The sequence below is a fragment of the Pleurodeles waltl genome, chromosome 5, assembly GCF_031143425.1.
Source record: "Pleurodeles waltl isolate 20211129_DDA chromosome 5, aPleWal1.hap1.20221129, whole genome shotgun sequence".
In the NCBI taxonomy this organism is placed as follows: Eukaryota; Metazoa; Chordata; class Amphibia; order Caudata; family Salamandridae; genus Pleurodeles; species Pleurodeles waltl.
In genome coordinates, this window is record NC_090444.1 from 437,500,737 (window position 1) to 437,525,923 (window position 25,187).

Here is a 25,187-nt window from a genome sequence, read left to right on the forward strand (position 1 = left end):
TCTAAAATAAATTAAGAAAATATATTTTTCTGTATAAAACCTATTGGCCTGGAGTTAAGTCTTTGAGTGTGTGTTCCCCATTTATTGCCTGTGTGTGTACAACAAATGCTTAACACTACCCTCTGATGAGCCTACTGCTCGACCACACTACCACAAAATAGAGCATTAGAATTATCTAATTTTGCCACTATCAACCTCTAAGGGGAACCCTTGGACTCTGTGCACACTATCTCTCACTTTGAGATAGAATATACAGAGCCAACTTCCTACAGAGCGCCCACCAGATTTTGAATCCACCAGGGATATGCCCTGCTGTTCTAGCCATGTCTAGAGGCACAGAGCCTCCTGACAAAGGATCCACAACCCCAGTCTGCCCTGCTTGTTGCAATACCACATGGCAGTGGAGTTATCTGTGAACTGTTTTACCCTTGATAAAGAAAAGAAAGGTTTTCAATGTCAGACGGATCACACGGAGCTCCAGCATGTTGATGTGGAGTCCAGCTTTCGCTGTGAGGGGCCGCCTCGAGGCCCAAGGACCTTGGCCATAGCATGAGAATCCATAAAGTACTTGTGCACCAAATCTGTCTTGTCTCCAAAGATGGGTGCCATCAAAGAGCATGCCTATCAGGCAAGCTTGGACATCCCCTGAAAAGCCAGACGTCCTCAACTAGGCACAGTGCCTCAGGGCCACTGTCATAGAAACTGCTCTACCTAGCGAGCCAGTCATGTCCAGTCCGCAACCGATCATGAACATCGTTGTTGTTCCTTTCAGCAAAAACCTGAGAGAGTACAGCCCTGGCCGCCACAGGACCTGTGGCAGCATTTGCACCACTGTTTCCCAGAGCACATGGGAATAAATGTTCCACAAGGCATAGGGTGTCCACAGACCGCAATGCAAGACTGGCGGAAGAAAACCTCATCTTCCCAAATCAATCCAACCTCTTACCTATCGGGAGAGCGGTAGGGAATGCACCTTGGGAAGTTGTGGCTTCGACTACCAAGCTCTCAGGGGTGGGGTGTTGCGTCAGTAAACTTGGGTCGCCAGGTGCAGAGAGATGGTGGCGGGCAATTGTCCTATTCACAACAGCCCCTGTGCTGAGTTTGGACCAGGTACCCAGAAGAACGTCTTCAAGGGAATCATTGAACAGGAGCAGGAGTTTGTAGGTAGAAGCTCCCGGTTGCAGCACCGTCTGTCAAGAGATTAGTCTTTACGGCCCCCGAGGACAGCTGAAGGTCCAGGACCTCTGCCATCCTCCTCACCACCATAACATAAGAGGCTGCCTCATCCACAGTCATGATAGCATGAGAAAGCATACCAGTATCTGGAGATGTGACCAGTCTACCAAGTCCTCACGCCAGTCCATTTCTTCGTATGGCTGGTATTGTAAAGGGTCCATTCTTCCCGAGGCCTAGCCCAGTAGAATATGCTTCAAGATCCAAATGAGGAGGTAAAGCTCCAGCAGGCATTTAAGTCAGCGTCCGTTGACACGCATCTGGTTCTGTGTTGAAGTCGGGGATGACAATGTGGATGCCGCTGCTGAGATCATCGACATCCGGGAAGGCCGAGGTGGCATGACCATTGCTGGTCCGGATCTAGGACTGGGTCTTGAAGAGCCCATCGGCACCAAGGCCGAAGCTGCTGGCACGGAACCTGAGCCTCGCTGACCCCACGGGGCCCGAAGGTGCTCCAGCAGGGTTGGACTACCCAAAAATTAGGTCCATAGCCTCATAAAATTCTTTCAGTTGGACAGGGGGCGCTCTGGGTCCCAGAAATTCAGGGAGGCGCAGAGTCAGCCCAGGCACAGGTAACAATGAACGAGGCCTAGAATGACAATGCACAGTTGTTGCATCAGCTGACGGATGAGTACTAGTCGAAGAGCCCTTCGACTTCTTACTTTATTTCTTGTGTCTCGAATTACCCAATTGCCCAGAGGACTTTGAGTGGGACGAAGATGACTTCAGGCTCTGAAACTGTCTCGGGACCGTCCTCTCTACCGAGACCTCGACCTGCATGGAGTTGCATGCCAAGCCATCATCAGCTTTAGGGACTTCTACCTCAAAGCCTTCGGATGCATAGACTGGCACTCGGAGCACGACTCCGAAGACATGACACCACAAACACACAAGGTACGGATCCATCACCGACATCGCCCAATGACTGGAATCGAGGGCTTGAAACCCATCTTCCTAGGCGACATCCCTGTACACACCAGAAGTGATCTGAAAAAGGAATTCAACAAAAAGTCAAAAAAGGCCAGTCAGAAAGCGACTGAGGAGTAGCTCTCTTCGGATCAGCACTGTCTGGCGAGGAAAGAAAAGAACTGATGTTGGCGCACCTGTGTGGCTCCTATATAGGAACAGCAATGTAATTTCAGGTGCAAATGACTCCGATGACGGATGTGGAGTCAATCAACACCAATTCCTCAGCCCAGTCCATAGAAAGGTCATGCTGGTATTCATAACACCACCATCTACTGGTACACAGGGGTACAGCTCGCAAACATCTTCCGGATCCAGTCTGACGTCTGGGGAGAGTTCAAAGGTAAGACATCTGCAGCTAGAAGTCTCTATCAGATAATCTACTTAGCACACAACCCTACATGCTGGATTTAATTCAATACTCAAATGAGAGACATATCAATTACATAAATGGGAACGTGTGATCATGTTTCCTGAATGTATATCATTAAGTCTGAGATGATGAATGTCTCAAACTCACAGGATATCTACTTAGAATTGCCAACCATCAATATTCCAGGGCTGGAACTAGGGCTTTGTGTCTGGCTCCAACCAAGCTAATCAACCTTCGACAATACCATACTCCCTTCCTTGACTCAAACAGTAATATTATCAGGGAGTCCTAATTTACAGACCTCTCTCTCTCAATCCGCCTAACTCACATCACTTTAATGACATAGATAGTTCTTACCTCAAATTTCGCTTCGCTGTCTCACTTGGTTCTATGGGTTTACTTCCAGCTTGGAAAACATCTGAAGTTATATAGGTTAGGTAATATACACTGTTAGACCTGTCAGCCTTAGGGTGGTCTCACACAAACCTTGAGCTTGCTTTGCCTCATTTTTGCTGATCTGCTTTTGTTGTTCTTAGGACTCTGGGCATGTTGCCACTGCTAGCATGCATGTGTCCACCCCCCTAAAACATGGTAACAATGGATTAAAACCAGATCTGTGACTGGGGTTGAGCGGCTGAAAAGTTTCAGTACTCCATCCATCATTCTTTTGTGTTGCTAAAGTTGCCCTAACTGGGAAGGGTATGCCCAGACGGCTCCCTTGCTCACTGTGCCACTGGATTCAAGCTAGCCTGGCTAATGAAGGGTGACACCCTGAAACCGGTCCCAAGATGCTTGTTTCCGGGAGGACCTGGCCTAGCAGTTCAGGCTGGACTGTTCCCATGGGAACAGGGTCAAGACTGATTTGCATATTCCTGGGTCCAAACTGGGGTGGCATGGTGAGCAAACAAATGATGGATTAAACCCAGATCTGTGACTGGGGGTGAGTGGTTGAAAGGTTCCAGCACTCTGTCCATCATCCTTTTGTGTTGCTAACATTGGTATACCCACATTTGGCATATTTAATTTACTTGTAATTCCCTACTAATGTGCATTTTATATGCAGAGGGCCTGTTAATGAAATGCTACTAACGGGCCTGCAGCACTGAGAGTGTCACCCACTTAAGTATCCCTTTAAACATGTCTCAGGCCTGCCATGGCAGAGCCTGTGTGTGCAGGTTGATTGCCATGTCGACTTGGTATTTAAAACCCCTTGCCAAGCCTTAAACGCTCTTTTTATTATTACATATAAGTTACTTCTAAGGTAGGCCACAGGGCAGGGTGCTATGTAATTGAAAGGCAGGACATATACTTTCACATTTTACATGTCTTGGTAGAGAAAATCTCCCAAATTTGTTTTTCACTACTGTGAAAGGCTTAATATTGGAGGACTCCTTATTACATTTAATAAAGTGTAATTCCTGATCAAGAAGGAGTGGACCTGTCATGCTTAGTACCTATGGAATTTCAATGATAAATCCTCTTCAACTGTAAAGTTGGATTTACTATTACAATTCTGAAAATGCAGTTTTAGCAAGTGGGTATTTTCTTGCTCTTAGCCAGCAGTTCCTGCAGATTGTCTCCAATGCACATCTGGGATGGGGTGACAGCTGGTTTCCTGCATTCCCTCTACACAGCCTCACACAAAGGAAGGGTAGGTGTGACTAAGTGGCCATCTGCATGTTGATAAATCATCCTGGGCAGATGTGAGAAAGCAGCTGACACTTACACCTGAATAGACAGTGCCCGGCTCCCACACAAAGGACTGCCAATCCCCCTTGGTAAGTCTGACACCAGGGCAGCAAGGGATGACCGCTGTGCACTTCAAAGAGCCCTCTTTGAAGTCACCCACACTTGAAAGGCACAACTGGGTATAAGAACTGGACATATGACCGTAACAAATCAGTACACTTCTGGACGTGTGGACACTCTGCCAGGAAGGAAGGCTGTTGTGCTGCTACAAGGAATGCAGGGTTGCTGCTCTGGAGGAACTGCTTTTCTGCTGTGCTGACCTACCCGCAGCTCTTTGCCTTGGTGAGAAGGACTGGACCTACACTACTTGAACCCAAAGTGACTACAAAGGCTTGTCTGCTTGTCTACTGTTCTGAAGTCTCCAGGACATCAAAGATTTCCAGCAACTCTACACCAGCACCTGGGCACTGCCAACTGCGAGTCCTCCCTGTCAAGTGTTGTCAATCCAGTCATGGGCCCTTGGAAGTGGGGCTCCCTGTACTGAACTAGCAAAATCCACACAAACCAGTCGGAACTGACGCATCTCCTTTAACGTTGCTACATCGTTGCTTGAGCACTTCGCATCGCCGGCTGTGCTGCTTGACGAAGAAGTATCACTTTCATCACCAAAGGATTCTCTGACGATGCATCCCAACTGCGCAGATCGGAACCAGTGCATCGCCTGCACATTGCACCTCCTTTGTTCACCTAATCAGGTCTTCAACGTCAATGCATTCTCCATCTCAGGGTACTTGTGCAGCGGGACAAGGATGTATCCGACCTGTGCTCCATCACAGTCAGCTTGACTTTTCAGATTTTATCAGGTCTAGCCTTACCAGATAGCACCGGTTGTTGCGTTAAGCTTCTAATAACTATGGGGGTTGTTCTAACTTTGGAGGAGTGTTAATCCGTCCCAAAAGTGACGGTAAAGTGACGGATATACCACCAGCCGTATTACGAGTTCCATAGGATATAATGGACTCGTAATACGGCTGGTGGTAAATCCGTCACTTTTCCGTCACTTTTGGGACGGATTAACACCTCCTCCAAAGTTAGAATAACCCCCTATATCTGCAGATATTCTTCAAAAATTCATATCTCGGCTTTTTGTTGTTTTGGTCTTGCTTCGTTCATTAAATTAAAATCAATTTTTCTAACCAGGTGTGGTATCGTTTTGTGTGGTGTTTCGACTGCTTTACTGTTTTAAGTATTGCACAAATACTTTACACATTGTCTCCTAAGTTAAGCCTGCCTGTTTTGTGCCAATCTACCAGAGGGTGGGCACAGGTTAATTTATGGTGTTTAACTGACTTACCCTGATTAGGACTATGGTACCTAATTAGACAGGGTGCATAACTCTGCCAACTACAGACCTACTTTCTAACATTTCATCTTTTTATATGCTATCTGGTATACCACACACAATGTTCTAATTTTAATCAGACAGGGGGTGTGCTTCAAGACCTCGCCTATTATGCACTCTTCTGCCTTTTGATGTACAACATACTTTCTCTTGACTGCCTTGTAAATTACAGGAAAATGAATGCCTCATCTAGCTGTTATACTTGACCTGATAATATCAGCCTTCTTCTGAGTTCCCACTACAGGATTTAACTTATCTCAATATATTCATATGTTTTCTTTCTTGTTAGTCTGGATAAAACTGTACATTCTTATAGTAATGTTTGAGAATAAGCAAATATAATCTCACCGGCTAGTGGGTTCTGTCTTATTCATTGTCTATATATATGTATACTCAACCAACAATCAGACCAATGTGTATTTGTGATACTCCTTTTTCTATTTGGACTATTTGATTTAAAAATGTACTCTCTTTGATGAACAACGCAATGGTATGATGCCTTTCTACTATAATTACTTGCAGATATTACTAACTAATCCTCATCATCACATAAAACACCAATGTGATAGTCACTTTAATCTTTCAGTGCCAGCACCAACTTTACTATTAGTGCTCATTGTAATTCTAACTTTTGTTTTGACTACGGCCACAACCTTAATGAGCATGAATCTTGGATATCAACTGTCACAAATATTTATTTCTAATCCTTTTCACCACTTTGGGCTAGGCTACGGGAATACCACTTGGATATGATCACCATCTAATATCCTTTTTCTTTTCGTAGATTCACCACTTTGAATTAATGGGTGCCACCTTTTTAGCTTTCTCACTTACATTTCAATCTATCAATCTCTATAGTATTATTACCCTAAGTTGATTTCTGTTTGTTACCTGCAGCCTTGAAAAAGCCCCAGGTGAACCCACCACAAGGGGGTGAAACACATGTTGGCTGTCTCTTCTTGTATCCCCCAAGAAAACTTAAATGCACTAAATTAATAAATGCACCAAAACTGAACCTGCGAATCCGATGCATCATTTCTTGAATATGAACTGAGACACTATAATAACCTCGATATCTTTAAAGTGGGTTCTCGATTTTCTTGGATTTTCTACTTTCCAACATACACTGTATAATCTGGAAAAGATCTCCTGGTTGCACATGTATTACCTCATGCAACCATCTCAATAAACTGGCAATTGTGTCTCTCTTTAAGCATAAATTTGTGGAACGTTTTTGTAGAGCAAAAATGTCCATGAGGCAGATGGACAAACTCAAGAACAAAATTCTTAGGTTGGAATCAGAATTCCAATTATCCAGGAACTACCAACTTGGCCATCAGCCATGCATGGAGCAACAACAGTACCGTGACCTTGTTGAGGACGACACCCGACCTGCATTCCTTGCCTCTCAACAGAGGCTGTACGAGGTGGGGAAGAAAGCAGGGCAACTTCTGGCTTGGATGGGGAAGAAAACGTAATAGGAGCTGGGTACAGGAACTCAATTTTCCTCTGAAGCTTCAAATTAGAGGGAAGTGACCAAGTGCAATGCAGTTTGCAAAATATTACAGTAATTTATATAAATCCACTAACAAAACATCCTGTGATATGTATCAATTTTTAAAGACCCTCTCTCAGGAAGAGGAGCCAGACCAATACAAAATAGCCAGGTCATTAGAGCATTATATACAAAAGTATAACTAGCATCCTCTCCCCACGTATGTGCCAAATATTCCTAGTAGCGAAATAATTAAGAATACTCCCCTATGACCAGCAATTGGATACTACTGTTAACATATTCAAGTAACGTAAACAACCCAATAAATGTGCCCCGCTCAATGCAGAAAATATGATACTGACTAAAGTATTGCCCTCAAGACTGAGTTAAATGATAGTGGACCTGGTGCACCCAGACCAGTTGGGATTTATTTCCAACAGTGGGATCCAGGCTTAATCTGAGGTGGCGCTGTGGATGCATGGGGAGTATGAAAGGGATAGATGAGCCAACAGTGGTGCTGTCTTTGGATGCCACCAAGGCATTTGATACACTAGAGTGGCTATATTTACTTGGAGTGCTGGAAAGAATAGGAAATGGCCCATAATATAGGGACTGATTGAACTATTGTATCAGCAACTGATGTCAAGGTTAAAAGTAAACAACACCTGGCCAGAACTAAATCTTCTGGAAATGGGCACAAGACAGGGATGTCCATCCTTTCCCATGATTTTTGCAAAAGCACTGGAGCTGCTGGCTTGCTTGATTTGAGGGAATATGTTGGTGTCAGGCCTGTGCTGGGAGGAGGGGTGGAACAAAAGCTGATGACACCCTTTTATACTTTACACAGCCGACAGACTATTACAGATGTTCTCAATCTTTGGTAACTATTCTAGATACATAATAAACTGGGAGAAATCCCTCCTTTATGTGTTGACAGGGTGGCCCTAGAATTGTTAATACAGGGAAAACAAAAGCAGTTGTGGGCTTGACATACTCAGGTATCTACACTTTTAGTGATGCTGAAACCTTTCTTGCCAGAATTGACACATCCTCCTAGGTAAGTTCAACAAAGGTATTAAACTTGGAGAACTATGCCACTGTCACTACTTGGCTGCGTCACAATCTTTAAAATGGTGACCCTAGCTAAATTCTTCTACATTCTTCAAAATATGCCATTCAGCATACCTAACAAAATTTTCAGGAAATCAGAGGCAAAAACTAGACATGTGCTATGGAAAGAAGGAAAGTATACAAAAAAATGATGGATGGAATGTTTGAACTCTCCCAGACACCGGTAATTACTTGGGCCACATCCCAATCCATTGTTATTTTGCACACAATTTCATCTCACTAAATTTAGAAGAGGAGTATACGAAGGAGATTTCACACTCACAAACATTCAGATATATGATTGGGCTTTACAGTTAGTGGTAGTCAATGAATGGGCCTTTGCACCACGGTAAGAATAATTCTAATGAGGAGATCAGAGAGCCATGTTAAACAGGTGCTATCTGGGAGCGCCATACAGAGCTACACCACTGACGGTTCTGCCCATGCATTCGCAGGTAGTATTAAAGGCATGACAGGAGACATCTAAGTACCTAAGATAGGCAAGGGTGTTGACTAACGAAAACCCTTTATGAGACAGCAGAACACTCAGAGGTGGGGAGACTCACCTTTTTTTTTGTTTTTTTTTAGGTGAGGGCCATAATGGAATCTGTAAATTAGGTGACTTATGGAAAGATGGAAGCCGGTCCCTTAGAACTCCCTTCAAGAGGACTATCAGATGGCAGAGCAAAGGGCTTTAGATACCTACAGCTGGGGCATGCTCGGTTACGTCACTTTGAGAAGGGCATGATTGAAAGAGTCTCCCCTTTAAAAGAACGCCTCCTCATGGAGCCTCCTCTCAAAAACACCATTTCCCTGATGTACCAGAAAAATCATTTACCACTCCCCCAATTTCCTGTTTTTTTTTTTGTTGTTTTTTTTTAGATCTGATTGAGGAAAATATATTGAGGAAATGAAAGAGGAAGAGTAGGAGGTAACACTGAAAGCCCCCCAGAGAAATCTCAATACGTGCTGGAATTAGATTAGTACAACTGCGTATATTACACACATTCCATTATACAGGAGGGGACACTAATGAAAAGAGGGAAAATACGCTCAGACCACAGAGCCACTGGCTGGGGTCAAAAGGCTACCTTTTGGCATATTCTATGGCTACGCCCTGAGATAGGACCCTACTGAGAGGGGGTAAGGGTCTACCTGAGATATGTCACTGTGGACCATATAGATGACACACACAAAATGGCCATGCTCAACATACGCGGAAGACCGAGGCCTGACAACACATTAGAAACATACATGCCAACTCTCCCGTTTCAGGTGGGAGACTACCGATTTCAAGGTTAGTCTATCCACCTCCCAATTCCTGCATGTAAAAACCCAATTCCTCTGCGGGTTTCAGCTGACAGGGCTTGGTCTTGTGTAACTTGAAGTATGCACTGCCAGTAACCTGCTCCTGCAGGCCAGTGCACAAAACTTGCATCATTCTCTCTCAGCCTGCCACAGTGCTCTCTCCGTGCTCTTGAGAGGTAAGGAAAAAAAACATACTTTTGCGTATATACTATATGATCCTGTAGCAGCAGACTTGAAAATTCCATATATACCAGTAACCCGATTCAGGCCCCAATAGAAGTCTAAGGAAGAAATACATTCTCCCGATCTTTTTCCAGAAATCTCCCACTTTTCTCTTCTAAAATATTCTGCGCCTAATGAGAGCCAAGAGAAATACTGCCATCAAATGTGGGGCTGGTACTTTCCCCAGATCTGCCCAGGTGGAAAGAGGACGTGGACTGGTGCATTAGCACAGAAAAACATATCTACGAAGGCAAAGGATGTTCAAATAAATGGACAAAGATTGAATGGTTTTAAAACTATAGAGAGACATTGGGAACCTCTTAGGCACTCAAGGGTCCTGAAGGACCATGGCCGAACTCTAGGAAAATGAGATGGACTGCCTCATTACACAGTCAATTCAAGAGAGCTATATATTCTGTTACGTAAATATGTATTATTGCAATGCAGATAACTCAAACATATAATGTGTCCATGATATTATTTGGGAGAAAAGATAAAATGTGTTACAAAAAATCCATGAAAATAAGTGAATGATTCTCAAATTCCCTACCTTTTTCACCTTCTACAGAATTTAATTTTCTCTTCTCATTCACACTTAATAATTCAGAGTGACCTACAGCACAACTTAACCCACTCATTCACATGGGAATTCCTCAGGTGACGTGTTCTATGTATAGGTGTTAATGCTTGATTTTTCTCTACTGTTCTACTGCATCTGAGATAAGTGGGAAGAGAGGCTCAAGAGAACTTCAGGAAAGCTCATCTTCTACATGTTCAGGTATAGTCCAGGAGGAAAATGTGCAATCTCTTAAATACTAAATAGCCGGGGAGTCCATGTTAGAGGAGCAGACCAAAAAGGAAAGCTAAGCTAGAAAAAACATTTCAAGTCCAACCCAATGTCCCAACAGTGTTGATTACCCTACGCATACTTTCATTTCCTAAGATAACAACCAATCCAGGGTTGTAGCCCTACAGAGCCACAATCTACTTAATCAAAGTGCACAAAGTTCACCCACATCATCTAGGAGAGGGGCAAGTATCATTAGAATATCTTGGAGTCTCCTACTGCCACAGTGTTGCCACTCTATTCTGGGAATATATTGGTCCACTGGCTTTGCTTTGTGAGGGCTTGGTGGAGATACTGGGGTGCACAATCTAAATTGTGCATTGATTGTTGTTTTTCAGAGCTTGTTAAGCACTACTTCCTTGCCCTTTGAAAAGGTAGAGATGACGTTGAATAAATAGGTTTATAAATGTGCAGTGACTGCTAACTTATGGAAGTGCATCCATTCATTTTTAAAGATGTGATGTATGATCTATAACGCCTCACAATGTCACAGGGTTGTTTAGTGCTAGTTTGTCCTGGGGTTGGGTTCCTGTATCAATGTCAAAGTGGAAAGTGAAATCATAGAAATACTGTCTTCTTATTTTTCACTCAAGATCTACTTTATAGTTATTATTTTTTTACCTTCTAGGCGTTTTCTAGGTATTTTTCTACGTGTTATTTCGGTCTTTTCTTGATGTATAAATCACAGTAAAATATATTTTAAGAATTCTGAATAAAGTTTAGGTCCATAGGAGTGAATGCTGTTAAGACATATTCCCTGCTCCCTACTCCACAGTGAGTCCTGGGGGGGGGGAGGGGCTCCTCCACCTAGGGGCGTAACTTCAGGGGGTGTTTGGAGTTTTACACCCCCCTAATAAATCTTTTTTTCTGATAAATAGCTGGTTGCAGGGGCTTTCAGTCGGGTATGGTGAGGTGTCTGTCCGACTTCACATGAATATTTACATACACAAAGACAAATACACACACACCCTCCCTCTCTCTGTTTTGAAAGTCCTAAAAAATGTTAGTTATTTTACAAAATATTACATTTTCTCTCAATTAGTGTTCCTGCCAATCCACACTCCTCTACCTTTCCAGTGTCCCTTCTGCCGCTCTCATGCGTCCTGCTTGTTATATAATATATTTCAACATTATCTTTTGGAAAATCTGCAGCTCACACCCCACCAATCATAGGGGCGAAGCTGTGCCCCTGCCTCCACCGGCTCCTTCACTTGCCGCTTCTTTCTAAATCCTCTGACAAGCAGAGCTGCCACAAATGGGGGAGGGGGAGGATATATATCAGTCATGGCATTAATGAAAATTCAACATCTGCCAGGAGAAGGGCCACACGATTCCGGCAAAAGCGGGGTGTTACAGATAAAATGGAGGTCTCAGTAACAGCATGCTTTTTTATAAAGCGATACATTTGTAGGCAGCTACTGGTTGAATGGAATAAAATGCAAACACTAAACAGAAAGAGTGAGAGAAAACATTGAAAGTGAATTAAACTGAATATTTGTTTCTGAAATCGGGCACACTGTGAGAAAAAAAGGTGGTTCAACTTAGGGCCACAGCAGGAATGTTGAAACACGGAGGATACAATTATTTTGGCAACTCAGATAACTTAGATGCCCATTGGTATGCCAGAATCCAAAGCCAGGTCACCTGGATACACAGCCTAGCCCAGCTACCAAATTGCTTTTCTCATGAAAAAATAACTTGTTATTGAGAGCAAAACTTGTTGGATACAGGCTTCTGGATACTGACGAACACATAAAAGTTAAATTATGTCACTCAGGGAACACAAATAAGAGAGAAACATTCATATTTAAATGTCATTACTCTAACATTTTAAGTTACAACCCAATCACTTACACACACATAACATTTAAATAACCTGACCCATCCACACCAACCTACAAGGCTGTAACAGGGGAAGAAGACAAAGCACACATAACCATGTTGCATTCATAGTGACTTAGTGAAGTCTGAATTCCATTCCACACAAGCAAGGATAAACACCACGGATCTATCCCCAGAACAAACATTCAACACCCCATTCATCCCCCGACATGAAGAACAAGTTATATACCTTCACTAATGCCTCATCTGGTAGAGACTATGTAGCCGCAGATTCCTTGCCTTAGAATATCCCCAGGCATCAGACTGGGTCCGGAAGATTTTGAAGCAGTGCCCTGGTGTGCCGACAGTTTGTGTTGTTCAGCTCCACAACAGCAGCATCCGCATCGGAAGTGATGTGCACGAACCTATGTAGGCGCCACCTTGGTGCGCTCATGCCAGTTACTTTCGTGACTTTCCACGCCAGGACCATGGAGCCATGATGAGACCTGACCACTGGTGTGGAAAGACTAAGGACCTAGAAATTATGTCCCTTACACCTTAACTGGTTCGCAGAACAAGGAGTATGGGAAGGTAGGTAAGGAAACTTCAGCTAGATAGAGACTCTACCAGATATAGCTTTACCAAAGGTAACTTGTTCATCTGCTAGAGACTTCTAGTCGCAGATTCCTTACCTTAGAATAGATACCCAAGCAATAGCTCCCGAGAGATGGATCTGAGAGCCCGTTTAGATCATAAAGTCATGCAGGACTGAACCCATCACAATAGAACTGACTGTCCAGGCAGTAATGTTTTGTGAACGTGTGCCCACATCGCAGTCTGCCAGATGTCCAGGAGAGGAACGCTGCACACTAACCCAGTGGTCGCAGCCTTGGCCCTGGTAAAGTGAGCCCAGAAGCCCTCAGGAATGTTTCTTGGCCAATGCATAGCAGATCTTAATGCGCACACCGATCCATCGCAAGAAGGTCAGCTTCGGCACAGCCTTCCCTTTTTTAACTCCAACATAGCCCACAAAGAGTTGATCAATCTCCCAAAACTCTTTTGTGAGACAAATGTAGAACAACAATGCTGTTTTTGAGTCCAGACAATGGTGTCTCTTCCTCCTCTTTGAAGGGTGCGAGGTGGAGCAAAGAAGGTAGGTAATGTAATGTTCTGGCCTACATGGAAGGGAAGGACAACTTTCGGTAGGAAGTAGGCATGTGTCCGGCGGACCAGTTTCTCAGAGTAAAAGGAGTAGGGACAGTGCACAGAGGGGGTCTGCAACTTACTGACACTCCCAACTTATGTAATTGTGACTAAAAAGGCACTTTTAATGGTCAGCAGCAGAAGAGGGCAATTGTGCAAGGGTTCAAATGGCGTACACATCAGGAAAGTGAGAACAAGGTTGCGGTCCCACTGAGGCATGATAAATGACATTCGGGGAAATATGCTGCAGACCTTTAAGGATCCTGGCTACAACAGGGGATTTTCAAAATATAACGTTGGTCCTGCAACCACAGGAATGCAGAGATTGCAGAAAGATACTCTCTGATGGTGCCAACAGCTGAGTCCTAATGAGCCAAAGATAGGGCAAACAAAATAACCTTGGATAAAGGTGCAGAAAGGGGTTCAATGTTGTGGAAGCACACCATGACACAAATTTGCCTCGATGGTAGGCGTATACTGAGTTGGCTGAGGGACACCTGGATGCCACAATAACATCACAGATTTTGAGTGGAAGGTAGAAAGCTGTCAACTGTTGCAGCTGTATCTCCACACATGCAGGTGGAGGGCGCCCAAGTTCAGGTGCAGAAGCCTGCCCTATTGCTGCAACTGAAGCTCCTTGCAAACAGGTTGCCTGACTGGATGGAGATACCAGACTCTCCGTGCCCAATCCAGAGCCATAAGAATGACTAAGGCCCAGTTACCCCTCATCTTTTTAAGAACTCTGGAGAGGAGTGGTATTGGTGGGCAGGAGGACAGGCTTCCACTCAAGACAAAATGAGTCTCCGTGAGAGTGCCACCTTGGAAACTCCAACAAGCAAAACTACTGGCATTGTGCATTCTCAGCGGTGGCAAACAAATTTAACCAAGGCTCTCCTAACTGCTGAAAGAGACCTTGCATCACCTCCAGATGGAGCTGCCACTTGTGATCCGCTAGGCATCTTTGGCTGAGTTCATCTTTTCAGGTTTTCAGACAGCCTGCCAGGTGTTGAACCGCCTAGGAAGTGCCCTGTAGTTCCAATCATGTCTAGAGGCGCAGGGCCTCTTGACACAGGGTCCACAACCCTCCTCTTTTCTGTTTGTTGCAGTACTGTTTGGCGGTGATGTTCACTGTGAGCACCTGAACCAGCCTTTTCTTCATCAAAGAAAGAAAGGCTTTTAATGCCAAGCAAATCGCCCAAAGGTCCAACAGGATTCCATAGGAGACCAGTGTCTTCTGAGCTCGACCTATCGAAGGTAGCAGCCCCAGCCTATGAGTGACACATATGTCAATACTGCCAGATTAGGTTGGGGAAGGGAGAGTGGTCTGCCACTGGCCCAATCATGTTTCGGAAGCCACCACTGCAGGTATTTGGCAGTTCCCTCTGAGATATGGACCATGTCAAAGAGACTCCCCTGAGGCTGCACCACTACGCCTTCAGGTCCCACTGCAGAACCTGGATATACTAGTTGGCATGTGTCATCAGCAGGTACAGGAGACCCTACAGCCTCAGAATCAGTCTTACCAAAATCCAGGATAGAGGCTGAAACATCAGAATCACAGCCTGAATATCCTAGACTCTCTGCTCAGGAGAATAAGTCTAAGCCTACGCTGTGTCGAGAACAGTAACAATGAAAGGGAGCTTCTGAGAGGGTGTCATACCAATGGCATGTAGACAGTGACCCCCAGTGAGTGCAAGAGGTTCACCATAGTATGAAGGTAGGTGACAATTGCCTAGGGCAAGCCCACCTGCAAAAGCCAAGCATCAAAGTAGGGGAAGACTGAAATATCCAGCCTCCTCAGATGAGCTGCCATCACCTTGGTGAACAGCTAAGGGGCGCTAGTAAGGCTGAAAGGTAGTACAGAAAACTGAAAGTGCTCTTGGCACACTGTGAACTGCAGATAGCATCTGTGAGGCAGTAGAACAGGGAGGTGGAAATATGCGACCTGCAAGTCCAAAGCTGCCAGCCAGTCTTCAGGGTCCACAGCTGACAAAACCTGGACAAGCATAAGCGTTTTGAACTTCTCCTTTTTTAATAAGAGGTTGAGAAGGTGCAGATCCAGTATAGGACCAAATCCTCCACCCTTGTTTGGCACCAGAAAGTAGCTGGAAAAAAAACCACAACCTACTTTTGATGCAAGCACCCTCTCTAGGGCTCCCTTGTCCAAGAGAGCTACCACTTCTTGACCGAGCAAGGAGAAATGTCCTCCGCCAGCTGACCATAAGTGGGTGGCATGGGTTGTCCGACAGAGGAGGGAGGGAGTAACCCCTTTGGCCTATCTGAAGCATTCAACAGTTGGATGTTACTGACCGCCAGTGGGGCAGGTGATGGCGTATCCTGCTTCCCACTAGATGTCTAAGATGGTCTGAGGATAGACTAAAGAGGTTTGGAGTCAGCAGCTGGTGGAGATGCTGACTAGATCACTGGCTGCCTGTCCCATGTGATCAACGGTAAACGTGCCCTCAGCTATGAAAAGGCTGGGAAGCCTGCAGTCCACGGTGGCTGGGAGAGTAGGGATAAGGTTAGAGAATCCATTTGTGACCACGAAAGGGGCAGAAGATAGATTGGGGTTGCCAAGGGGCCAAAGACAAGCTCAAGGACCTATCAGTAGCCCTGCTATCCTTGAAGCACTCCAGCACTGACTATATTTGCAAAAAAGCTAAACTCATCAAAGGGCATATCCATGAGGGAAGCCTGGCCATCCCTTGAAAAGCCAGAAGCTCTCAGCCAGGCGTAGTGCTGCAAGACCACTAACGATGAAATTGCTCCACCAAGTGAGTTGGTCATGCCAAGCCCACATCGGATAGCGAACTTAGGTGCATCCCTCCCAAAGGCAACAGCCAGCGAGAGGCATGGGCAACATTTGCACAACCAAATCCCATAGTGTATTGGAATAACCGCCCAATAGGCATGCAGTGTTAACCAATGGCAGTGCCAGGCTGGTGGAAGAGAACATTCTCTTACTGAAGGTGTCCAGCCTTTTGGTTTCCTTACCCGTGAAATGGTAAGGAACACACCAGGATCGATATGGGATGAGGAGGCTTGCACCACCAAGCTCTCTAAAGTAAAGCAATGGGTAAGAAAACCTGGATCCTCAGGAGCGGGGAGATGACGGCGGGCAGTAGTCCTATTCACAGAAGCCTCTGCGCAAGGCTTGGGCTAGGCCCCAAGTAGGACATTCATAAGGGCTTCATTAAATGGGAGTAAGGGTTCAGTGGGCGTGAATACCAGCTTAAGCACCTCCATCAAGACATTAGTCTTGACTGTCACTGAGGGTAGGTTAAGATCCAGGACCTCAGACACACTGCACATCCCCATAGCAAAGTAGGCTCCCTCCTCAGTACCATTAGGAAGTGGAAACCAGGCCGGTGTCAGGTGAGGTGTCCAACTCATTGTCATCATCCAGTTCCTCATTCCAGTTGTCCTGTTCCTCAACTGGTTCATCTTCATTAGGATCCACAGACCTTCCCAAATGTTTCCCTCACCAGGCCTATCCATCAAGTAAGGCACTGGCTCCGCTCTGGGAATAGCGTCAGATGCTCACTCTGCTCTGTGTTGGAGTCAGGAATAATGATGAGGACGCCTATGGGCGCTGGCGGCGTCAGCACTGGAGCAGGGGCAGAGGAAGATCTCAGTCTTGCTGGCAGCTTCACTCCAGATCCAGCAAAGGATTCCTAGAACCCAAATAGTACTAGGGTGACCCCACCGGCATGGTCTCAGTAGGGGGCCTGTCCTGCACCTATGGGGCCCAAAGGCACTTCAGAGGAGCCGGGGCCCTTAACACTCAGGTGCATGGCCGCATAAAATTATTTTAGTTGGGCGGGGGTCACTCTGGGAAAATCAGGGAGCGCAGAGCAGACCCAGAATCAGGTGCAGCAGACTTGCAGGGCCTGGAGCGCTGATGTTCTCTCGTAAGATGACTTTGATGGATGCTGTGAAATTAAAAGGAATTCAGATTTTTTCGACTTCTAGTGCTTGTGGGATCTACCCGCCTCCCCCAATGACTCTGAATGCGATGATGAATGTCAGGTGGGGCTCGCAAACAGGACCTTGAGTGTTGAGGAGTCGATCGATGTAGGGTGGCGTGGAGCTTGAGGGATCACTCCCTCAGCACCTTGGGGTGCATGGTGCGGAAGTCCTCAAAAGCCTTGGAGTTGTGTCTCAGTTCCAGACACCACAAACATACCAAATGAGTACCTGTCACCGACATCTGCCTATGACAGGCTAACATGGTTTGAAACCAGTCTGTTTCTTTGGTGACATCCTCAAACCAGGGGATGAAAATCTCAAAAAGGTTCTACAAAAAGTTGAAACAGACCAGTCAAAAAACAACTGAGGAGTAGCCCAGACCAGATCAGCACTATGTGGTGTGGAAAGGAAAGAACTGACGTCAGCACGCCGAGGTAGCGCTGCATCTATAAGGTATTGCGCACGTCACTTCCAGTGTTGATGACGCAGACAAACAACGCCACCTACTTGCACACAGGGGTACTGCTTGAAAATCTTCTGGATCCAGTCTGATGACTGGGGATATTCTAAGATAAGGAATCTGCGGCTAGAAGTCTCTATCAGATTTCCTGCATGCTCAAAGAGAATTATCTTGAAGATCAATACATCTCTCAGTAACTCCTTTCCCTCTGCCTTCAAAGTCACTTCTATTGCAGTCCCATCCTTCACAGAGGTACCTGCTGGACCCTGGGTGGGAATCCAGTACACACTTTGCACAGAGACAGGTTCTGCCTCTCTTGGCAAGATGTCACAATATAGCATGTCTTGGACCATTTTGTTTAAAGTATCTCCTTGTTGGATTGAGGAAAACCCCAGTAGATTAGCCAGCCACGCATGGTTCCGTTATGGATTCAATCTTTGTCTCCAGTTATGCCACACAATCAACTGCATATACATGAAACTCTGAAAACTATTTGTTCAGAGCTCAATTACCTCTGTTTCAATAACTACTATATTCCTGTAGGATGAACTTATCGACCGCTCAATACCCTTCAGTCAGCCCTCCATTGGCTCCAGTTTACCCTTCATCAATGTCACCTTTCCCTCAATACATTTCTTCTCTCTCCAACTTCAAAAGTACACTGCCATCCCTTGGCAGACCTCTTGTAGAAAAAACATCTATCTCCTCAGGGTGCATGTTGGTTCTGCTCCCCGACAGTTTCCAGTATATCAAGGGAATCCAGGAATGCATGCCCTAAAACCAGTGCTGGCTTTAGAACTGGTGGCGCCCTGTGCAACAGTATTTTGGCACCCCCACCCATGACTACATCCTCAGATTCACTCACTACCACCCGACGAATGTGTCATCTCTCCATAGCCCCCTTTCAAATACATTTCATTTGTTTGAAAGCGCTTGTAAAGGATGGCTTTACTAATGCACTCAGTTATCCACATAAAATACAGTCTGTTCTTTGCAGCAGGCATATTAACCCATTACGCTACTTTATGGCGAGTCAAAACTGCCACTAGACAAAACTCCCACCTCTCTCCCTTGCAGGAACATTTATCACAAGAAGTATCTTGTCATTTTAATTGTTTCCTGAAGGCTTGACGCAAAAGGAACTTTTACAGCAGATGCTTTTAAATCTCAAGTTTCATAGGTTATTGCAAAACACAGCACTTCCCCCACCCCCGAGGTCAACACCACTCGCACCGCCCTAAAGCTGGCCCTGCTTAAAACATAACCTCCTAAAAAAAAGGTGTAGGTAGACTGCGCATTCATTTCACAGAGCAACAAAGCCAATGCTCCTGACCAGGCTAGATAAAGGAAGGGACAGCTCCCCTCTTTGCGCTTTTCAGTCACAGCCACATTCATAGGCGACAGGAGTAATCCACCAGCTTTAGCACACTCTACCAGTCTCCAGGTCAGGCAGAGCCTCCTCTGAATTAGCATCTAAAGTTCTTCATACTCTATGCCTGCACAGGCAGTGCTTAATTTGAGCCAGTGCTTTCTGGTGCAGGCACCAGCACTAATTTTTTAGGGCCAGCACTTATTTTTCTGTCTTAAGGCTGTTACTGCAAGCAAAAGACACATATAGGAAAGACGGAGGAAGAGAAAAACGAAAACGTCTCACAAAGGGAGAAAGCAGAAAGCTGCAAGAGTGAGCTGAAGGGGCAGGAAGCAGCTATAAATTGATTAAAGAGGCCCAAGATGGCTTCAGGATTTAGCTGCCTCAGTATTCGGTGCTCGCACATTTATTTGCAGCAGCTTTGGGCACCGGTATGTTTTTATTTACAAATTAAGCACTGGTCACAGGCTTTGGAGGACTTATACTGGCCTGTGCGATGCTGACTGCCCCAGGGAAGGCCAACTCTCCAGCTAGTGCTGGGGCATGGGCGGCTCCCCCAGGGCCTCCAAAATAGAGTCAGGAGAACTACACCAATCTCCCCTCTGTTGACGTCTGCGGTTCTAGCTGACCTGCAACTAGAATGGAGGTCGCCTCCCAGCAGGGCTAGTTCTGTCTCATCCCCAATTTCTTTTTTAAATTACCTCTCATCAATGTGCAAATGAAAATCATACTTGAAATAATGCACACCTGTTCTCAGAGCTGTAATGTAAACACTGTTAACCGAACAATGGTGAATGTGTGTTTTTATGGGTCCCTGATACAACGACATCATATTATTTAATTGTAAGAACTTGCAACACTTTCGCTACTTTCGACAACCCCTCCCCTCCCCCCCAGATTCCCGACTCTGGGGAGGAGTGCTCAAGTTGTCAGGAATCTGCATTAGCACAAGCGTGAAGGAGATTAGGCTTTTATCATGTTCTTTGAAGGGACACTCTGAAATATTTGTCATAGTATACATGTACTGGCAATTAGACCAACCACTCCACATGATTAGAGTTTGGAAAAAACACACAAGGTTTATGGGGCCTTTTGAACATTTGGCAAGAGATTTTCAGAAGTGAAATAAAGGAGGGATTTGCTCCTCTAGTTTAATTTATAATTTGAATATTAGGATCAAACTAGCTGGGGAAGCCGCTTAATAGCATAACTAATATTAACGTTTGCATAATTCAAACGGATGTCTCCACTGTGCAAAAGTCGGGCAACTGAGAGCTTGCGAATTTCTTGTCAACAGTTTTTTTTCCTATTGTTTCTCTGAAAACAGTGAAATCAGCTGCAGGGGTCTGCGCCCCTGCTGAGCAATCAGAAAAGCCTTCTAGTCTTTGTCCATCTGTCTGACCTCATTGCATGGTGGCGCGAGGGCTGTGTCACGCCGGGCCTGCACACAGAACCTTTTAACAGCTAGTTAATTTATCTTCAGTAGCTAATTAAATGGGAGGTGCGGCGAGGGAATGAAATGTAAAACCCCCTCGGGCCCGCGTTACAGCTTTGTTGTTTTAAAAGTACCTGTGGAAGCGTTCATAATTTGTCACTCTTCACAGAAACCTAAAAGACCACTGGGGGCATTGAGGGTGCACGGGACGTGGCCTGCCCTGTATTCTGATTCTGCAGCTGTACTTCTTAAAAGAATAGATTAGAGGCATTTAAGCTTATTAGAGAGAAAGATGCCGTGTGCCCCATCTAAACACACCAGATGAAAAGGGCAAGAGCGTCAAATGTAACGCCATGAAAATATGCTGCGTTCTTTGGACCAGGGTATGGAAAATGTCAACGAGTCAACGGACGCGCGATGGCTATTGACCACTTTTTGCAATGGCAAGATTCAAGCGAAGGAGAAGAATGCCTTCCCCAACATGTGTCTAGAACTGCAAGTGACACTGATCCTTTTTAATGCGCACAAAAGCCGACAACTAGCTCAGCTGAGCTCGAAATCACAGTGACAACAACATCTTCAACAGGAAGTGACTTACCATAAACAGGTCACAGGCGCCGATGTCAACAGCAAGCAGAAATGCCTTCTCAAATCTCTCATACCTGCAAAAAATTGAAATGCGTCACAATGTACCTCAGACGATGAACGTCATTCTCAGCGTTTTGGGTTAAGCAGAATTCAAAAATTCTTGACATTTATTGCAACTTCTGTCAGCAGTCCACTGCTACAGATACAATGCAACCTCTTTTTTAAAAGCTTGGCCTTTGACCTTGTTTCTATAGTTTTTAGAAGAAAAAAAATATTTGACTACATACATACACGTAGGGGCTTTTTGTCAGCGGGTCTTCATTCATTGGGTCATTGAATTGTCAGTCATACTTTGTTCCGTCCATTACAGCTTGCAGCATAGTATAACAGGACAGCCCACTTCAGTCACTGGCTCCCCCTCTATGTGACTGAGAGCAATTTATTAAGTGCACAATGTACACATCCGCCACAAATAGGCACTTTAAAATATATAAATCCGCCAAAAATAGTACCTTTCTGTTTTTCGGCTGGGAGGAGAATGTATTAAAACAAATCTTTCCTTTTCTAAGAATGTAATTTTTAACATTTTGTACGTTTGCGAAGGACTGGGAGCCTCCTAGACTGCTTCCCAGCCGTCGCTTTAGTTTGAAATATGCCATGTCACATGGAGGCACTGCTACTTTCAATGTAGCAATCTTTTTATTCATCTCCCCATACAAAACAGGAAAGATTGCTCAGTAGGAAGAACAAGATGGATCTTATCCTCTTCAACCACGAGGCACATAGCTTACGCATGGGGAGTATGTTTTCAGTCATGACGTTCCTGGTCCGATTCCCGCAGTTCCATTTTTTTTCCATTTGTTGCATTCTTAAAAAAAAAAAATCTCCATAACTTAACTTTAACAAGCATTGGAAATGCCAGTTGGTATGGCTTATGAATGAAAGTGCCTCTTGTGTCACTGATGGGTTTAAGCACTCAATAAGTCATCATATATGAATTCTGCCACAGATCTCGTGTATCTCGTCCTTTTCTCTCTTCCAGGTACCTTTCTCCACCTCTCGTGTATCTCGTCCTTTTCTCTCTTCCAGTGACCTTTCTCCTCCTCTTGTGTATCTCGTCCTTTTCTCTTTTCCAGTGACCTTTCTCCTCCTCTGATTTCTCTATTCTGTCGCGCCATCCGCGCCTTTTCTCCAGTGTTTTTGTTCTGTTCCTCCCTCTTTCACTTTTCTCTTTTGCACCTTTCACTTCCACTTTTCACTCTTGCACTTTTCCCGCCTCCCCGCTTCCCGCCGCTGCCACCCGTGTGGCCCCGCCCCACCTGCTCCCATTCGTCGTCCTCCCTCCTGCCTCCCGCCCCCCAGCTGACCCCTCCTCCCCCCCCTCCCCTCTTATGGCGGCCGCTGCGCAGCAGAGACAGCGACCCTTGACCCTCGGGTAGGTCGCTTCCCCGCCGCTGCAACTCCACCTGCCCAGGCCCCTGCCACCTCTGGTAAGTCGTAGGTGCTCCTTTGCGCTTCTCCTGTCCTTCCCTTCTCTCTCTCTCCTCGCCACTTGGCTCCCCTCCTGTGACTTTCTGTGTCTTTCTCCCTTTACACTCTGCCTCGCGCTCTCTCCTCCTGTGTATTTCGTCCTTTTCTCACTTCCATTGAGCTTCTCTCCTCTTGTGTATCTCGTCCTTTTCTCTCTTCCAGTGATCTTTCTCCTCCTCTCGTGTATCTCGTCCTTTTCTCTCTTCCAGTGACCTTACTCCTCCTCTTGTGTATCTTGTCCTTTTCTCTCTTCCAGTGATCTTTCTCCTCCTCTCGTGTATCTCGTCCTTTTCTCTCTTCCAGTGACCTTACTCCTCCTCTTGTGTATCTCGTCCTTTTCTCTCTTCCAGTGATCTTTCTCCTCCTCTCGTGTATCTCGTCCTTTTCTCTCTTCCAGTGACCTTTCTCCTCCTCTTGTGTATCTCGTCCTTTTCTCTCTTCCAGTGACCTTTCTCCTCCTCTGATTTCTCTATTCTGTCGTGCCATCCGCGCCTTTTCGCCAGTGTTTTTGTTCTGTTCCTCCCTCTTTCACTTTTCTCTTTTGCACCTTTCGCTTCCACTTTTCACTCTTGCACTTTTCCCGCCTCCCCGCTTCCCGTTTTCCTGCCGCTGCCACCCGTGCGGCCCCGCCCCCGCTCCCATTCGTCGTCCTCCCTCCCGCCCCCCAGATGACCCCTCCTCCCCCCTCCCCTCTTATGGCAGACGCGCAGCGGCCGTGCCGCTGGCGCGCCAAAGGCAAGCCCGTCCGCGCCTGGATCGCGCCCAGCGCCAGAACCCCTGGTCCCCAGCGGTCCCAAAACCCCCAGCTCAGCTACGACGCCGCCTCCCTCCACGCACTCAACCCCGGACGAAGTACCACCTGCTACCAAGTCAGTCCGAAACGCACCCATGGACCCTTCGCCTGTCACATATGCAAGCTTTCCTTCCACCGCGACTGCAACCCGTCCACCAGCCCACGCTCCAACAACCACCTCAAGTGCATCCTCATCAACGCACGCTCCGTCCACAAGCACGCCATTGAACTATGGGACCTCCTGGACTCTACCACACCAGACGTTGCCTTCATCACTGAGACCTGGATGAACGCCTCATCGGCCCCCGACATCTCCCTAGCCATCCCTGACGGATACAAGATCACCAGGAAAGACCGCACCAACCAAATCAGAGGAGGAATCGCCATCATCCACAAGAGCTCCATCAACGTCACTACCTCACCGAAGACACCCTCCTCGCCGCAGAACACATGCACTTCCAGATCCACACCGACCCCAGGACCACCCTCAGAGGAACCCTCATCTACAGGCCCCCCGGCCCACGCGCCCCATTCAGCGAATCCATCACAGATTTAATCTCCCCGCACGCCCTAGCCTCACCTGACTACATCCTCCTCGGAGACCTGAACTTCCACCTGGAGAAGAACAACGACCCCAACACCACCACCCTACTCAACAACCTCGCCAACCTCAGACTCAAGCAACTGGTGAACACCCCCACCCACATCGCCGGACACACGCTCTACCCCATCTTCTCCGCCAGCAACCACATATCCTTCAGCCACTCCTCCGAGATTCACTGGACCGACCACAGATGTGTCCACTTCACCTTCAGACGCAAGACCCAACACCTTCTCACACAACCTATCCCCCGCAGACCCTGGAACAAAATCTCCACAGAACAGCTAATCTCCACTCTCAACCATAACCGACATGCCATCACCCAGACGCCAACAACGGAGCCCTCAAACTCACACAATGGATCACCATCTGCGCTGACAACCTCGCCCCCCCAGACGTCTCCCAAGACAGACCAACATCAGGAAACCTCCTTGGTTCTCAGACGCCCTCAAAGAATCCAAGTAAACCTGCTGTACACTCGAGAAAACCTGGTGCAAAGAACACACCGCAGAAAATATGTCAGCCCTCAAAGCTGCCACCCGCGAACATCACCAGCTGATCCGCTCCACCAAAAGAGCATCCTTCAAAGAAAGACTGGACAAGAACACTCACAACAGCAAAGAACTCTTCAACATCGTCAAAGAGCTCTCCAATCCCAACGCCAGCTCCAACTCCATCACGCCCTCTCAAGAACTCTGCAACTCCCTCGCTACCTTCTTCCATCGGAAGATCACCTACCTGCACGACAGCTTCGGACCACAGATCCCACCGAC

At 46.2% G+C, this 25,187-nt stretch overlaps 1 protein-coding gene across 7 annotated transcripts in view; it reads right to left on the reverse strand.

The window, feature by feature from the left end:
* Positions 1-25,187, reverse strand: part of WDPCP (WD repeat containing planar cell polarity effector) — a 2,103,513-nt gene that overhangs the window by 589,781 nt on the left and 1,488,545 nt on the right. For all 7 annotated transcript variants that reach the window (XM_069234220.1, XM_069234221.1, XM_069234222.1 and 4 more), the window contains one exon: positions 21,501-21,564. In XM_069234220.1, the coding sequence (XP_069090321.1) occupies positions 21,501-21,564 (64 nt within the window). The remainder of the gene's footprint in view (positions 1-21,500; positions 21,565-25,187) is intronic.